General features: G+C 40.5%; 1 protein-coding gene across 3 annotated transcripts in view; it reads right to left on the reverse strand.

Annotated features, from left to right (window-relative positions):
- LOC132539532 (uncharacterized protein C3orf20-like) overlaps window positions 1–16,172 on the reverse strand; it is a 56,588-nt gene that overhangs the window by 26,166 nt on the left and 14,250 nt on the right. For all 3 annotated transcript variants that reach the window (XM_060195565.1, XM_060195563.1, XM_060195564.1), the window contains exons 3-5: window positions 13,406–13,540; window positions 10,941–11,042; window positions 1,241–1,400 (exon numbers count right to left, since the gene is read on the reverse strand). In XM_060195565.1, the coding sequence (XP_060051548.1) occupies window positions 1,241–1,400; window positions 10,941–11,042; window positions 13,406–13,540 (397 nt within the window). The remainder of the gene's footprint in view (window positions 1–1,240; window positions 1,401–10,940; window positions 11,043–13,405; window positions 13,541–16,172) is intronic.

Genomic DNA, 16,172 nt, shown 5'->3' on the forward strand with positions numbered 1-16,172 from the left:
TTGCAGATATGCCATTCTGTCGATTCTTTTGTTTCAAATGCAACTTCTTTTAAAACTTCTGCTGTTTTCTTAGGTTTATCATCTATTTATATTTGTTGTACCAAGGCCTTGCACATGCATGATTTTTACCATTCCTTTTCATTCTCTTCATATCAGATAGACAGACAGACAGACAGGGCAGTGCAGGGGTTTAAACCCCAGGCCTGCCAGCCTTAGATGCACTTACTGATTCTATGCATGAGAGGCTCGCACATATGGCTATACCTGAGCCGTCACTCCCACTCCCATCACTCCGCACACTTAGATGCACTTCTTGATTTGCTCAGAGAAAACTTGACTATCAGCCAATCAAACCTTAGGAGTTTGATTAGCTACACTTACCTATGCAAATAATGTATCGAGCATTTTAAATACATTACCCCACTAAGTACCCTTATGGATACTCTTATAGACATTATCACAGATAAATCCAAGTTCAATCAGCTGGAAACAGGGTTTGAATGAATCTATTTGAAGACTGTGCTGTGAGCTGAGTCAAAAGCAGCATGTTCTTAAATGAAGTCATAGACCCCTTCTCTTTTTAAAAATCATTTTTATTTATTGGATAGAGACAGTCAGAAATTGAGACAGATGGGGGAGGGAGAGAGGGAGAGATACAGAGAGACACCTGCAGAACTGCTTCACCACTCTCAAAGCTTTCTCCCTGCAGTTGGGGACTGGAGACTTGAACCTGGGTCCTCACACATTGTAACATGTGCACTTAGCCAGGTGTGCCACCCCCTGGCCCCTCGCAGAGCCCTTCTCATACGTATAGCAAATGGACCAAAGTCATTAAGGAGAACTGAGGAAGCTAGGGAGACAGAGAGGTGATGTTAGAGGGGAAAGAACTTTTCTTTTTCCATCTAAAAAGTGAATATGAAAGCACTTTCCATTATTGGAAACACCCAAATGACCAAATAGATTTTCTTCTCTAAAAAAAATATCACAGAGATAAAACTAAATCTAGTTCCTTTGCTTTTTTTTTGATCCTACAAGTCACTCATATCCATGATAAGAATTTATTTGCACAGGCATTTGCAGTTTGCAAAGTCACCACCTCAGGCCCTTAGAGGGAAGAGGCACTCAGACATGATTGTTCTAGAAACCTGAATAATGGCAACAGGCCATGTAGAGCAACATGATGGATTGTTCTAGAAACCTGAATAAGGGGAACAGCAACATGATGGACTCTATAACTGACCCACTGCAAGTCTGTAGTGATCCAGCCAGTGAAGCAGGATGTGCTTGACCTTTCTCTGAAGTTTTCTGATTGTGATCACTGTTTTAATGTCATACATAATGCTGATGTCCATAACTGGATCAAATGAAGCTACATCCACTGGATCTGATAAACTTGGACGCTTCAAAACAGAAGAGAGAGAGACTGATTATTACATGATTCTCAAATCATTCATTCATTCAGCAGGTTATCCAACAGAAGTTGATTGAACCACACACTGTGCCAGAAACTAGAACCATAGATACATATAAAACCATGTTCCTTTGTGAATGTAATGAATGTCAATGAATAATGCATTTTAAATGGCTAAAATGGTCATTTTTAAGCTATGTATATTTGACCACAACAAATAAACAGGGAAAGAAAAGTCATTCTTCCTATTCTCAAGAACACAAACTCCAGGAGTCGAGTGGTAGCGCAGCAGGTTAAGGGCAGGTGGTGCAAAGTGCAAGGACCAGCGAAAGGATCCCATTTGGGATGTGGGGCTCCCCACCTGCATGGGAGTCGCTTCACAAGTGGTGAAGCAGGTCTGCAGGTGTCTATCTTTCTCTCCCTTTCTCTGTCTTCCCCTCTCCTCTCCATTTCTCTCTGTCCTATCCAGCAACAACGACATCAACAACAACATTAACTACAACAATAAAACAAGGGAAACAAAAGAGAATAAATAAATAAATAAATATTTTATTAAAAAAAAGAACACAAACTCCATGTAAGAAATAGAGGGGTTAAAATGTTAGATGTCAACAAGGGCAACAAAAAGGGAAAATAAATAAATATAAAAAAAATGTTAGATGTAAGCACAGAGAGTTACCAGAACATAAACAGAAAACATAATGTTTGTAATGTGTCTCAATGTAGCAGAAGCAAGTTTCAAGAAAGTACAAGATGATGACAATGGACTATAAAATAAATACTTGATTTTGTTTTCTTTTTTAATATTTATTTATTCCCTTTTGTTGCCCTTGCTGTTTTATTGTTGTAGTTACTGATGTCGTTGTTGTAGGATAGGACAGAGAGAAATGGAGAGAGGAGGGGAAGACAGAGAGGGGGAGAGAAAGATAGACACCTGCAGACCTGCTTCACCGCCTGTGAAGCGACTCCCCTGCAGGTAGGGAGACCCGTGCTCGAACCAGGATCCTTTTGCTGGTCCTTGCGCTTTACGCAACATGTGCTTAGCCCGCTGCGCTACTGCCCAACTCAAAACAAATACTTGTAGTGAGCAACATATGTGATCTTTTCACAGTAAGTTGAGTATATACTTATTTAGGTTTCATTAGTTATGTGGTTAGGTTGATGACTGATCATTCCATTTCTCCATGTTCATTAAGTACGTAGTCACATGGACATTGACACTGTATACAAACATGCATAGCTGCAGATATTTTCAAGTATGTGTGATTGATCTATACTGTATGCATGTCTAAACTCACCGTCCAGGTGCTACTTGCATAATCTTAGTGCACTGTGAGAGAGCCGGATGAAGACATGAGATCCGTGAGGAATTCGGAAAGAATGTGAAGAGAGCTCATGACCCTTGAGGCCATAAATGAAGAGGACAGTGAGGACTCTTAAGAAAGGGCTTTCGTTGCCTAATGACTTAGAAATATACCTCGGCACTGTTCATGTCCCTTCCTGCAGTCAGCTCATGTCCAAAGTTTACCTGCTCTATGGCCTCTTCTAAATAACCCTTCATTGAACCTGACCCTTCCTTGAATAACCTCTCTCTCTCTCTCTTTTTCTACTTGTCAACTTTTTCTGAGGTCTAATTTACATAGTGTAAATGGGACACTTTGAAGTGTATAGTTAGATGAGCTTAGACAAGCAAGCCCAGAACATCTCTGCTATTCCCCAAGCCATTCCCTTCTCTAAGCAATCCCCACCCCAGGGCCCTTTTATAGAGTTGCACAGAACTAGGATGACAGTGTGCAGTCTCGTTTGTGTTTGCCTTCCTTTGTTCAGCACAGTGTTTTAAAGATTTTTTTTGGGGGGGTCAGGTGGTAGCACAGCAGGTTAAGCCAACGTGGTGCAAAGCGCAGGGACCGGCATGAGGATCCTGGTTCGAGTCCCCGGCTCCCCACCTGCAGGGAAGTCACTTTACAGGCGGTGAAGCAGGTCTGCAAGTGTCTGTCTTTCTCTCCCCCTCTGTCTTCTCCTCCTGTCTTGATTTCTGTCCTATCCAACAACGAACGACATCAACAACAACAATAATAACTGAAACAAGGCTACAACAACAAGGGCAATAAAGCGGGGGAAGATTTTTTTTTTCTTGGTATATCAGTTGCTCATTGATTTTTATTAGTGAGAGATTTCATTGTATGAACATGCTTTGCTTATCAGTTCAGTAGTTGATGGATGTTTGGGTTAATATTCAAACAGATTAATGGAGCCAGGTGGTGGCGCACCTGGTTGAGCGCACATGTTACAATGCGCAAGGACCCAGGTTTGAGCCCCCGGTCCCCACCTGCAGGGGCAAAGCTTCACAAGTGGTGAAGCAGTACTGTAGGTGTCTCTCTGTCTCTCACCCTCTCTATCCTTCCCTTCCCTCTCGATTTCTGTCTCTATTCAATAACTAAATAAAGATAATAAATTAAAAAAATATATTCAAACAGATTGTGGTTATTGTGAATACAGACACAATGTGTGGAAATAGGTGGTCAGACTTGAGTAAATAAGTAAGTATTGGAACTGCTAGGTCATAAAACAGATATGTTTGACTTCGTGGGATGCCAAACTGGGGCTAGGGAAACAGCTCAGAAAGTCAAAGCCTCAGTGTGCATGCCTGAGGCCCCAGATGCCACAGATTCAATAACTAGAACCGCCTGAGCAGTGATTTCTACCTTTCTCTCTTCCCTCACTTCTATCATTCTCTCATAAAAAGTAAACAAATAAAAATTTAAAATACATGAAGTATCACATTGTTTTCCATATTGGCTGTGCCAGTTTGCACACCTTTCAGCAGTGGTATGAAAATGCGTTGCTTCAGGGCTGGGCAGTGGCGCATTAAGTGCACATGTTGCACTGCACAAGGGCTTGCGTCCAAGGGCCTGGTCCCCACCTGCAGCAGGAAGCTTCATGAGTGGCGAAGCAGTGCTGCGGGTGTGAGTCTCTCTTCTTCCCTATCTCCTCTTGCCTCTCAGTTCCTCTGTCTCAGTTCAGTAAACAAATAAGATATAAAAAGAAAGAAAGAGAAAAGAGAAAGGAAAAAATTGTTGTTTCGCATTCTCATCAACACATAGTATTGCCAACCTTTTAGAGGCAACTGCTGTAACAGGTATTTGGTGTTTTTTAAAGGAAAATGAAAGAATTCAAGACCTTATGAACACACAAAATTTCTATGTGCCCTCCCTGGCCCAGTTTCCTTTATTATTTTTTTTGAGAAACAGTAGAAGGGGGGGGAGAGGGAGAGGAGAGAGACCAGACAACACAGTGGAGCTCCACCACCCATGGAGTCTTCTTCTGGTTCAGTTCATGGAGCCCTCACGTGGAGCACAAGCACCACAGGCTGTGTTCTACTGGATGAACTATCCCCTGACCCCTGGGCTGTACTTTTCCATTGAAAGAAATGACCTTCCTTCCTTCCTTCCTTCCTTCCTTCCTTCCTTCCTTCCTTCCTTTCCTCCTTTCTCTCTTAAGCTTTCTTTATATTGTTTACAGTGCAAATGCCTTTTTCTTTTGTTTTAAGTTTGATCAAATCCAACTAATAAACTTTTTCTTCTTTTTGATGTTGTATCTGAAAAGTCACTGACTAATTCAAAATAATAAACGTTTACACTTGTCTTATTCTAAGAGTTTTAACAGTTTGAGTTCTAATATTAGATCTATAATGTATGAGTGAGATCCAACTTCATTCTTCTGCGTGTAGCTAAGTAGTTTTCCCAGGATCACATATCAAAATACTAATCTTTGGGAGCTGGGTGGTAGCACAGTGGGTTAAGTGCACATGGCGCAAAGAGCAAGGGCCAGTGTAAGGATCCCCACTGCTTCACAAGTGGTGTGAAGCAGGTCTACAGGTGTCTATCTTTCTCTCCCCCTCTCTGTCTTCCCCTTCTCTCTCCATTTCTCTTTGTCCTATCCAACAACAACTATGACAACAATAACAACTACAACAAACGGGAAAAAAATAGCCTCTAGGAGCAGTGGATTTGCAGTGCCACGCACTGAGTCCCAGCAATAACCCTGGAGGCAAAAAAAAAAAAATACTGTAACTGTATTAGGATCTCAGCAGTGATTTATTATGACAAAACTGTGTCTCTATTTCTAAACACCCTCATCTACTTGCCCAGCTTCTATTTTGATGGGCAAGGTAACTAGCTTTCTTTAATTTGGGGAAAGGTTTAGGAAATCCAATTCTGGACTCAGTTCCAAACTACCATCTCTAATCCAGCTCTGCTAGGAAGGCCAATCTTTCCAGAAATAAGTACCCTTGTCTATTTGGTTCTTTATCTCTATTTGCTACCAGACTCAAAAAGGAGAAAGGTAAAGCACAGATACTTCCCAGTTACTAACATTTTTTCATTTATTATTCATGCCAAAGTCTATTAGTATTTCATCTTTAACTGAGATTTTTGAATTGAGTTGAATTCCTGTCACTCATTTTATCTTAAATAAACTTTCTCAACTCCCTTCTTCATGTTTAGTTCAATCTGGTCAGGGTGGAGGCATACGGTGAGGGATTAAGAGTTTACAAAAAATAAAACAGCAGGTCAAAAGAAATGTTTGACAGGAAAAATAATTTACAAAAGTGTCAAGTACGTATCTACATACTAGTCTCCAATTTCCAAAATAGAAAACTCAATAATACAATTGCTGATAGCCTTTGTTTTCAAGAACTAGTTCATCAACTCTTCATGTGAAAACTCAAATTGTTAGGAAGATATTTAACAACAAAATTCTTTGAAATGGCACGCCTTAATATTCTCCTTTGAACGTACAACAGAATTATGAAACATAAATAAGAATTCATTTCAAAAAGATTTGCAAAGGAAATAAACCGTCATAGTCAAGAAGATGATTTGTTGTTTTTGTTCATACAGACTAGATCTTCTACTTTGAGGGGAGAGGAAGGCTGGGGAGACTACTGACTGTAGGAGATATTTACAGAAGTTATACAAAGGAACTCTGATGTTTTCTACCACTATTTGTGAATGTGAGATAAATCTATCAATCAATATTAAGAAAATAGCACAAGAAGATTTTTCATGTGCCATTGAGACGGTGTCATTTAAATCTTTGCAAGGTGGTAGTTTTATGACAGATAATATAAATTATGGTACTCAAATCTTTAGAAATGCAGTCCTCTAACAATTTTTTCTTTCTTTTTCTTTCTTCTTCTTTTTTAAAAAATTTTCTTTACTGGGGGTATTAATGGTTTATTTAGTAGTAAGAGTAATAGGAGAAAGAGAACCAGATATCACTCTGGTATATGTGCTGCTGGGCATTGAACTTAGGACTTTATGCTTGAAAGTCCAGTGCCTTATCCACTGAGCCACCTCTCAGACCACATAAAAAAAAAAGAAAGAAAGAAAATTCCAACTTCTCTAAAGCTTGCTTGCTAAAGCAAAAATATGGTTTTTTGATTTCCCTTTATTTCTATCTTCCAAATCCCATATAAATCTCTCTTATTGGTGGGCTTAATATGCATGCAGAAATACATCTGCAAGGGAATCTGCAAGTGCAGTTTCTTAAATATCTTATTTATTTTTATTATTGGATAGAGACAGAGAGAAATTGAGAAGGAAGAGGGAGATAGATAGACAGACAGACAGACACCTGGTGAAGCTTTCCCTTGCAGGTGGGGACCAGGGACTTGAACCTAGGTTCTTGTGCACTGTAATGTGAGTGCTTAAGCAGGTGCGCCACCGCCTGGCCCCTGCAAATACAGTAAAAAGGCACACTGGTGGAAAAAGACCTAAGCTGGGGGGTGAGAGTGCTTTGCAGACGCCTATGACAGAGATGAGAAATTGTGCCCATGTGTCAAACTAGTAGCTTTCAAACAATGATAAGGTGTGCTTGATGGAGTGGAGGGCATGGAGTCCAGCACACTCACAGTAACGACGTGCTTCTCCTCCTGCCTCTCTCCTTGCTCCTGAAGGGCTGCTTTGCCTCATCTGTTCTTCTTTTCAGATTCTGTCTACTCACTGACTGGTTTTTGATTTCATCACATGTGCCAGAAAACCATGTCATGAATTCTGCCTCCTAGCGATCTTGTAGCTCTCATTTCTTTTTCATTTTTTAATTAAAAGTTACCTAGTTGGGGCTGGGTGGTGACACACCTGGTTAAGTGCACATATTACCAAATGCAAGGACGGGGGTTCAAGCTCACTTTCCCACCTGCAGGGGTCTGTTTCAGGAGTGGTGAAGCAGGTGGGAAACGGGTGTCTGTTTTTCTCTCCCTCTCTCTATTTCCCTGTACCCTCTCCATTGTTCTCTATTCTCTCTAATAAAAATTAGAAAGGAGGGAGTCAGGCTGTAGCGCAGTGGGTTAAGCGCATGTGGCGCAAAGCACAAGGACTGGCGTAAGGATCCTGGTTCGAACCCCGGCTTTCCACCTGCAGGGGAGTTGCTTCCCAGGCAGTGAAGCAGGTCTGCAGGTGTCTATCTTTCTCTCCTCCTCTCTGTCTTCCCCTCCTCTCTCCATTTCTCTCTGTCCTATCCAACAACGACAACAACAATAATAACTACAACAATAAAACAACAAGGGCAACAAAAGGGAATAAATAAATAAAATAAATATTTAAAAAATTAGAAAGGAAACGCAACGATTGCCACCTCGACATGCTTCACTTCAGACTGTGTCCAGAGACTTCACGTGTGGAATGACAACCCTTCAGCTTCATTTCTCGGGTGAGACCTTTCCTTTCATAGTATACTCTAATTCCATCTCAGGTGGTTCACTTTCTAACAAAGTCCCAAAACTTAGATATACACCAGTTTCTGTGAGAGAGAGCATATGTTCACACGTATCCATAAACTACTGCAAAATATATACCTGAAAGCAGAAGTACACTAGAGTTTGCAGTGAGTACCCCCTAACACTTCCTCTCCACTATTCCAAGCTTTGGGTCCATGATTGCTCAACAATTTGTTTGGCTTTGTATGTTAACTCTCTTTTCAGTCACCAGGTTCCAGATGCCATCAGGATGCCGGCCAGGCTTCCCTGGACTGAAGACCCCACCAATGAGCCCTGGAGCTCCACTTCCCCAGAAACCCACCTTACTAGGGAAAGAGAGAGGCAGACTGGGAGTCTGGACAGACCAGTCAACGCCCATGTTCAGCGGGGAAGCAATTACAGAAGCCAGACCTTCCACCTTCTACAACCCACAATGACCCTGGGTCCATGCTCCCAGAGGGCTAGAGAGTGGGAAAGCTGTCAGGGGAGGGGGTGGGATATGGAGATTGGGTGGTGGGAATTGTGTGGAGTTGTACCCCTCCTACCCTCTGGTTTTGTTAATTTATCCTTTCTTAAATAAAAAAAAAAAGAAAAAAATTAGAAAGGAAAAAAAAAGTCAATTACTTTTAAATTTTTTCTAACCTCAGAAAATTAGCAGTGTTTTTGAAGTCTAAAAAAGACTATACCAACAGGAACTCATTTCTACTTGTACTTTGAACCTATACAGAAACCAAAGGTGCCTTTGTCTACCTGGCTTATAGCTTAATTTTTCTTTTCTTTCTTTCTTTCTTTCTTTCTTTCTTTCTTTCTTTCTTTTTTTTTTTTTTTTTTGCCTCCAGGGCTATTGCTAGGGCTCAGTGCCTGGCACTACAAATCCACTGCTCCTGGAGGCTATTTTTTCCCTTTTGCTGCCCTTGTTGTTTATCATTGTTGTTATTATTATGGTTGTTATTGTTGTTGGATAGGATAGAGAGAAATGGCGGTCCTTGTGCTTTGTGCCATGTGCGCTTATCTCGTTGTGCTACGGCCCCCTACGTTAACTTTCTTCATGGTGTGCTATTTTTGGTTCTCTTTTATGTTATCTCATAAAAACTGTTTGGAAATATTGTGGGAAAGTTACTTTACTTACTAATGAGGAAGAGAGAACCAGAACATTAGTCTAGCATATGCTATGCCTGGGGCGGTACTAGGGAGCTCATACACACAGGTCCAGTGCTCTACCCACAGCGGACTTCCATGGATATTATTTTCATTCTTACTACCTTAGTCCAGTCCATAATATTGTGGCTAGCTTAGTGCAATAATAGTGTGGTTGACCCCACAGCACATGCCAAATATTTTACCAGGAGTAATCAATATAGAACAGGTCAACTCACTTGAGAACATTCAGAAATATACACTTGGTGACATTCAGAAATGTACACAACACATTTAGCTTGTGGAGACCAGAAATGTATTCCACAGTGTGGCACTGCATAAATCTAAAAACCACCCTGCTCCAAGTTTTATTGGCACTTCCTTGAGAATCAAGGATTCCTGACATCAGGAATTCATAGAAAAAGTTGAGAACAGAAGAAAATTGTCACCTTTTTTATAATTAATGATTTAATAATGATCAACAGAATTGTGGCATAAGAGGGGTACAATTCTACACAATTCTCACCACTAGAGTTTTGTCTTCCATCCTCTCCGTTGGAAACTTTCCCATTACTCATCACTCTGGGAACATGAACTCAGGGTCACTATGGGATGCAGAAAGTGGGAGGTAGCCCCAGCCTTTTTAACTTAACCAAGTACATCAGAATTGTTACCATATTATGCCATCAATATAACATAAACAAAAATTTAATCTTCCTCCCAAGAAAATTCTGTACACAAATATTCTTATTAGTTTTATTCATAATAGTCAAAGATTAGAAAAAAACTAAATGGGGCCAGGTGGTGGCGTACCTGGTTGAGCGCACATGCTACAGTGTGCAAGGACCCAGGTTCGAGCCCCTGGTCCCCACCTGCAGGGGGAAAGCTTCACAAGTGGTGAAGCAGGGCTGCAGGTGTCTCTCTGTCTCTCTCCCTCTCTGTCTCTCCCTTCCCTCTCCATTTCTGGCTGTCTCTATATAATAAATAAGGATTTTAAAAATGTTTTAAAAAAATCTTTAAAAAATAAAAAACCTAAATGTCCATCCACTGGCAAATGTATAAAGTGTGGCATAACCATCTAAGATATCAGAAATTAATGCATCTCTAATACAGCATGCTGAATAAAATTAGCAAACAGAAGAGAGTCTATATTGCTTTGTATGTGAATGGATTTACTTATGTGAAGCAGTAGAAATGAAAATCTAATTAATGGTGATAGAAAGCAGTGGTTTTCTGAAAGCAGGAGTAGGAGACACTGAGTGAGAAGGGACACCTAGGAGTCCTTAAGCGTGATGTCAATTCCCTCTGTCTTGACTGTTGTGGTTATACAGGCAGATACATTTGTCAAGACTCATTAGGTATAAACTAAAATGTATGCAATTTACTGCAAATAAATAAAACTAGAATAAATATTATTAAAAAGTACACATACCAATTCATACCCATTAGGATGGCTACTAGCAAAACCTATACAGAAAATAGTATGTACTGGTGTGGATATAAACTAGAACCATTGTCCATCTGGACTCTCTAGAACAAATTCAACCTTTGTCCAAAGAGGAAGATAACTAGAATAACATGAATGCTAAAATCCACTTTTTCTGCGCCAGCAAAGCAGTGACATTTCACACTTACATGTTTCTCCCGTGCGATGGGTTTCATTTGCTTGCATTTTATTTTATAGATCTTGTATAGTTCCTTTGCCTCTCGGGAGATGGCACTGGCATCACGGAATAACTAAGAGAGATTGTAAGCTCTTTTCAGATGGCATAGTTCATAAAAAAAGGAGACTAGACAGCTTAACAGAAAGACATTATGAGAAACGTTAAGTAGCTTCAGTATCTGTAAAATAATCACAGCAGTTCTAAGGCAGAGTACAGTTTTGAAGTCTGTCCCCCAAATAGAGATCATTCATATGTGCTTATACATACTCCAAAATGTGCACACCACTCATATACAATCCAATTTTCCAATGTTTCAGAAGTTTGATGAAAATCAGTAAAACTAGCTTATTACTTAACTACATGAAATTAAAGAGAGTATTTCAGTATTATATTTCTTGACAAACAAAAGGCTTAGCCGAAAACTTCTCAACAAAGATTTAGTGTCAGTATGAAATGATTGTTAAGTGTTGTTATTCTGGGTCAGAGATAATTTCCCAGGTAGGAAATGTGCTTTTGCCATGCCCACAACCCAGGTTTGAGCCCTTGCAGCACATACGATGTGCCATGGGACCAGGGAAAGCTCTGGTGCTAGCATGTCTCACCTTCTCTCTGCTTATCTCTTTCTATGTCTGTCTCTTTATCTAAATGAAAAAGAAAAAAGAAAAAGCAGCCCAGGAGTAATAGAATCATGCATGCTCAAGGTTCCAGCGCCTCAAAAAAAAAAAAAAAGGGTACTCTGGATCATAATATTAATAATGGTCTAACATCTTTAAGTTCCTTAGAATGTTACTTCTGCATAAAAACAAACCAAACAAACAAACAAACAGAAAATGTTGGGGCTAGGCAGTAGTGCACCTGGTTGAGTGTCCACATTACTAAGCACAAGGACCTGGATTCAGGCCCCTGGCTCCTACCTGCTGGAGAAAAGCTACACAAGTGATGAAGCAGTGCTGCAAGTGTCCCTCTCTTACTTTTTTCTTTTTTTATTATTTACATTTATTCCCTTTTCGTTGCCCTTGTTGTTTTACCGTTGCAGTCATTATTGTTGTTGTTGATGTCATTGTTGTTGGATAGGACAGAGAGAAATGGAGAGAGGAGGGAAAGACAGAGAGGGGGAGAGAAAGACAGACACTGCAGACCTGCTTCCCCGCCTGTGAAGCGACTCCCCTGCAGGTGCGGAGCTGGGGGCTCGAACTGGGATCCTTACGCCGGTCCTTGCACTTTGTGCCACCTGTGCTTAACTCGCTGCGCTACAGCCCGATTCCCCCTTACTCTCTTTCTGTTTGACCTCTCAATTTCTCTCTGTCTTATCAAATAATAAATAGTCTTTGAAAGACACTTTAGGGCCAGAGAGATAGTTCACCAGGCAAGACTGATGCCTCAGATGCAGCCCAGATTCAAGTCTAGGTGCCACACGAAAAGTGTATGAAAGATAGTTTTGGTACTATAGTATCTCTCACTAGTGTCTCTCATTCTCTCTCTCACAATGCAAAAGTGGCCCAGAGCACTGAAATCTCATATGGGAAAATCCCCAGGTTACTTACACACACACACACACACACACACACTTTGATTTAATTTCAGTTTAGTTGAGAATCAATACATTAAACTCTACACCAATTTTAAGAAATCCTAGATTTATTTAAATGCAAACCATTCAACCAATTAGAACATAGAAAATCAATTCTACAAATCTTAGAAATCAAAATCTTGGAAGAAAATAGGTATTCATTTTTCTTTAAAGTTTGTCTTTATCCTCTCCTAAATCTAGACTTTTAGCTAATTCATGGTAGGACTTTTTAGGTTAGGCATTATAGGTAAGATCAATAATCAATCATGGTAGTATTTTCAATTAGCCTAGATTCCCTCACTCTTAATGTAACAATTAGCAATAAATACAAAATCTAAAGCCAGAGGCCCAGGAGGTGGCATAGTGAATAAAGTGTATAGTCTGAGTTTGATCCCTGGCACGGCATATGCCAGGGATGCTCTGGTTTTCTTTCCATTCTCTCTCTTTCATAAGTAAATAAATTATATATATATATCTCGGGAGCCAGGCAGTAGCACACCGGGTTAAACACACATAGTACTAAAGTGCAAGGACCCATGCAAGGATCCCAGTTCAAGTCCCTGGCTCCCCACCTGCAGGGGGGCCGGTGACCTCACAAGTGGTGAAGCAGGTCTGCAGGTGTCCATCTTTCTCTCCCCCTCTCCATCGTCTCCTCTTCTTTCAATTTCCTTCTGTCCTATCCAATAAACAATTTTTTTAAAAATTAAAAAATGGCCTCCAGGAGTAATGGATTCGTAGTACCTGCACCGATCCCTAGGGATAACACTGGAGAGAAAAAAAAAAAATCTAAAGCCAGTCTCATTATTCCTGATGTGTTCTGTGCTATGGTGGGGTATGCAGATGACGCCAGACGTTTTTCAACTTACCGACTCAGGTAAGCAAGGACAGCAAGACTTGCACTTCACTGGTGCCAAAGACAGCTTGACAACTTTGGCATATGCTATGTAGGTTAAGGTGATAGCAAAGCGTCCTGAAACTTCCACAGTAATGTACTTATTCACCTGCGGGCAACAGAAAGGACTGTCATTTCCTACACAAAATTGTGCTCAACATTCAGATGGAAATCATAAGCACATATGGGATTCGCACAGTGTCAGTCTCTAATTCCATTAAGGTGGGGCTGGGTGTTCAGTTTCAGGTGTTACAAATTCACGTGTCACTGTGATTTACTGAAGGAAGACAGACAGAGAAACAGCTTGCAGTGAACGCAGTCACCGCTTATAAGGAGGGTTAGGTTCACTTTAGATTGAGGCTATTCTGGGCTGGTTCAGCAGCACTGCTGAGCGCTGACTCTAGCACCAAGGCAAATCATCTCTCCTTGTAAAATAACATCTGATTCCCTTGATGCTGACAAAAGTTATTACATGTTGCTAGGTGCTTAGAAGTTTTATAAGTCTCAGTATGATTGGGAAACTTACTAACGCTGCCCAAGCTAGAGATCTGATAGATCACAGACAAGGAAAGTACTGGTGGATGAGCAACTTAAGTGATGTTCAACTCAAGTGAACATCTGTAGATTTGTAAAGACCATTTAAAAGGCTTGCTGGAAATAAAACCTCCTAATTAAATCAGCGGCTAGATGCATGCCGGTACGTTTGTTCTGCGTTATGCCCCCTTGCTTCCTGAAGGCTGCTAGCTGACTAAGCTGAATAGTCTATCCTATTAGCAACCCCATGTTTTCAGAGGTTAAGGAAACTTTTACTTCTGAGTTTCAATAAACTTGCACATATAGGCCTGTCAGTTTACTTTCTTTATTCACTACTCTTTTTTTTTCCTTTTTTTTTTTATTGGGGAATTAATGTTTTACATTCAACAGTAAGTACAATAGTTTGTACATGCATTACATTCCCCAGTTTCCCATATAGCAATGCAACTCCCCACTAGGTCCTCTGAATCCTTCTTGGACCTGTATTCTCCCCACCCACCCACCCCAGAGTCTTTTGGATATGCCAATTCCATTTCAGGTTCTACTTGTGTTTTCTTTTCTAATCTTGTTTTTCAACTTCGACCTGAGAGTGAGATCAACCCATATTCATCCTTCTGTTTCTGACTTATTTCACTCAACATGATTTTTTCAAGGTCCATCCAAGATCGGCTGAAAATGGTGAAGTCACCATTTTTTACAGCTGAGTAGTATTCCATTGTGTATATAGACCACAACTTGCTCAGCCACTCATCTGTTGTTGGACACCTGGGTTGCTTCCAAGTTTTGGCTATTACAAATTGTGCTGCTGAGAACATATGTGTACACAGATCTTTTTGGATAGATATGTTGGGTTCCTTAGGATCTATCCCCAGGAGAGGAATTGCAGGATCATAGGGTAGGTCCATTTCTAGCCTTCTGAGAGTTCTCCAGCCTGTTCTCCACAGAGGCTGGACCAATTGACATTCCCACCAGCAGTGCAGGAGGGTTCCTTTGACCCCACACCCTCTCCAGCATTTGCTGCTGTTACCTTTTCTGCTGTATGACATTCTCACAGGAGTGAAGTGGTATCTCATTGTTGTCTTTATTTGCATTACTCTGACAATCAGAGACTTGGAGCATTTTTTTCATGTGTTTCTTGGCCTTTTGGATCTCTTCTGTGGTGAATATTCTGTCCATGTCCTCTCCCCATTTTTGGATGGAGTTATTTGTTGTCTTGTTGTTGAGTTTGGCAAGCTCTTTATATATGTTGGTTATTAAACCCTTGTCTGATGTATGGCATGTAAAGATCTTCTCCCATTCTTTGATGGGTCTCTTGGTTTGGGTAGTGGTTTCTTTTGCTGTGAAGAAGCTCTTTTTTTTTTTTTAGTATTTATTTATTTTATTTCCTTTTGTTGCCCTTGTTGCCGTTATTATTATTGTTGTTGTCATAGCTGCTGTTGTTGTTCGATAGGACAGAGAGAAATGGAGAGAGGAAGGGAAGACAGAGAGAGGAAGAGAAAGATAGACACCTGCAGACCTGCTTCACCACCTGTGAAGCGACTCCCCTGTAGGTGGGGAGCCCGGGGCTTGAACCCAAGATCCTTATGCCACCTGCGCTTAACCCACTGCGCTACCACCCGACTCCCTTTTACCCACTACTCTTTACTTTCCTGAACTTTTAGCGCTAACTCGTTTCTTTAAAAATGGCCCATCATGTGTTGTGGCAATTCTAGGTATTTTCTGGTTCCAGATAAACGTTTGTAGCTTTTGTTCTATTCTCTCTCAAAAAAAAAAAAAAATCAGCAGGACCTTGATGGGGACTGCATTATATTTGTATATGGTTCTGGGTAGAAGATTCATTTTGATTATGTTAATTCTTCTAATCCCTGAACATGGAATATCCATGTAGTTTTTTTTTTTTTAATAAAGATTTTATTTTCTAATGAAAAGGATAGGAGTGAGAAATAGAACCAGAATATCACTCTGGTACACATGTTGCTGGGGATCAAACTCAGAACCTTATGATCGAGAGACCAACACTTTACCCACTGAGTCACCTTCCAGACCACTGCACTTGTTTGTATCTTCTCTTATTTCCTTGAATAGTGACTCATAATTTTTAGTATCCAAGTCTCCTACTACTTTTGTTAGGTTTATTCTTAGGTATTTTATTGTTTTTGCTGCTATACATGAATGGAATTGATTTCTAGATTTCTTCTTTCTTGGTG

This window comes from Erinaceus europaeus, chromosome 7 (assembly GCF_950295315.1).
Source record: "Erinaceus europaeus chromosome 7, mEriEur2.1, whole genome shotgun sequence".
NCBI lineage: Eukaryota > Metazoa > Chordata > Mammalia > Eulipotyphla > Erinaceidae > Erinaceus > Erinaceus europaeus.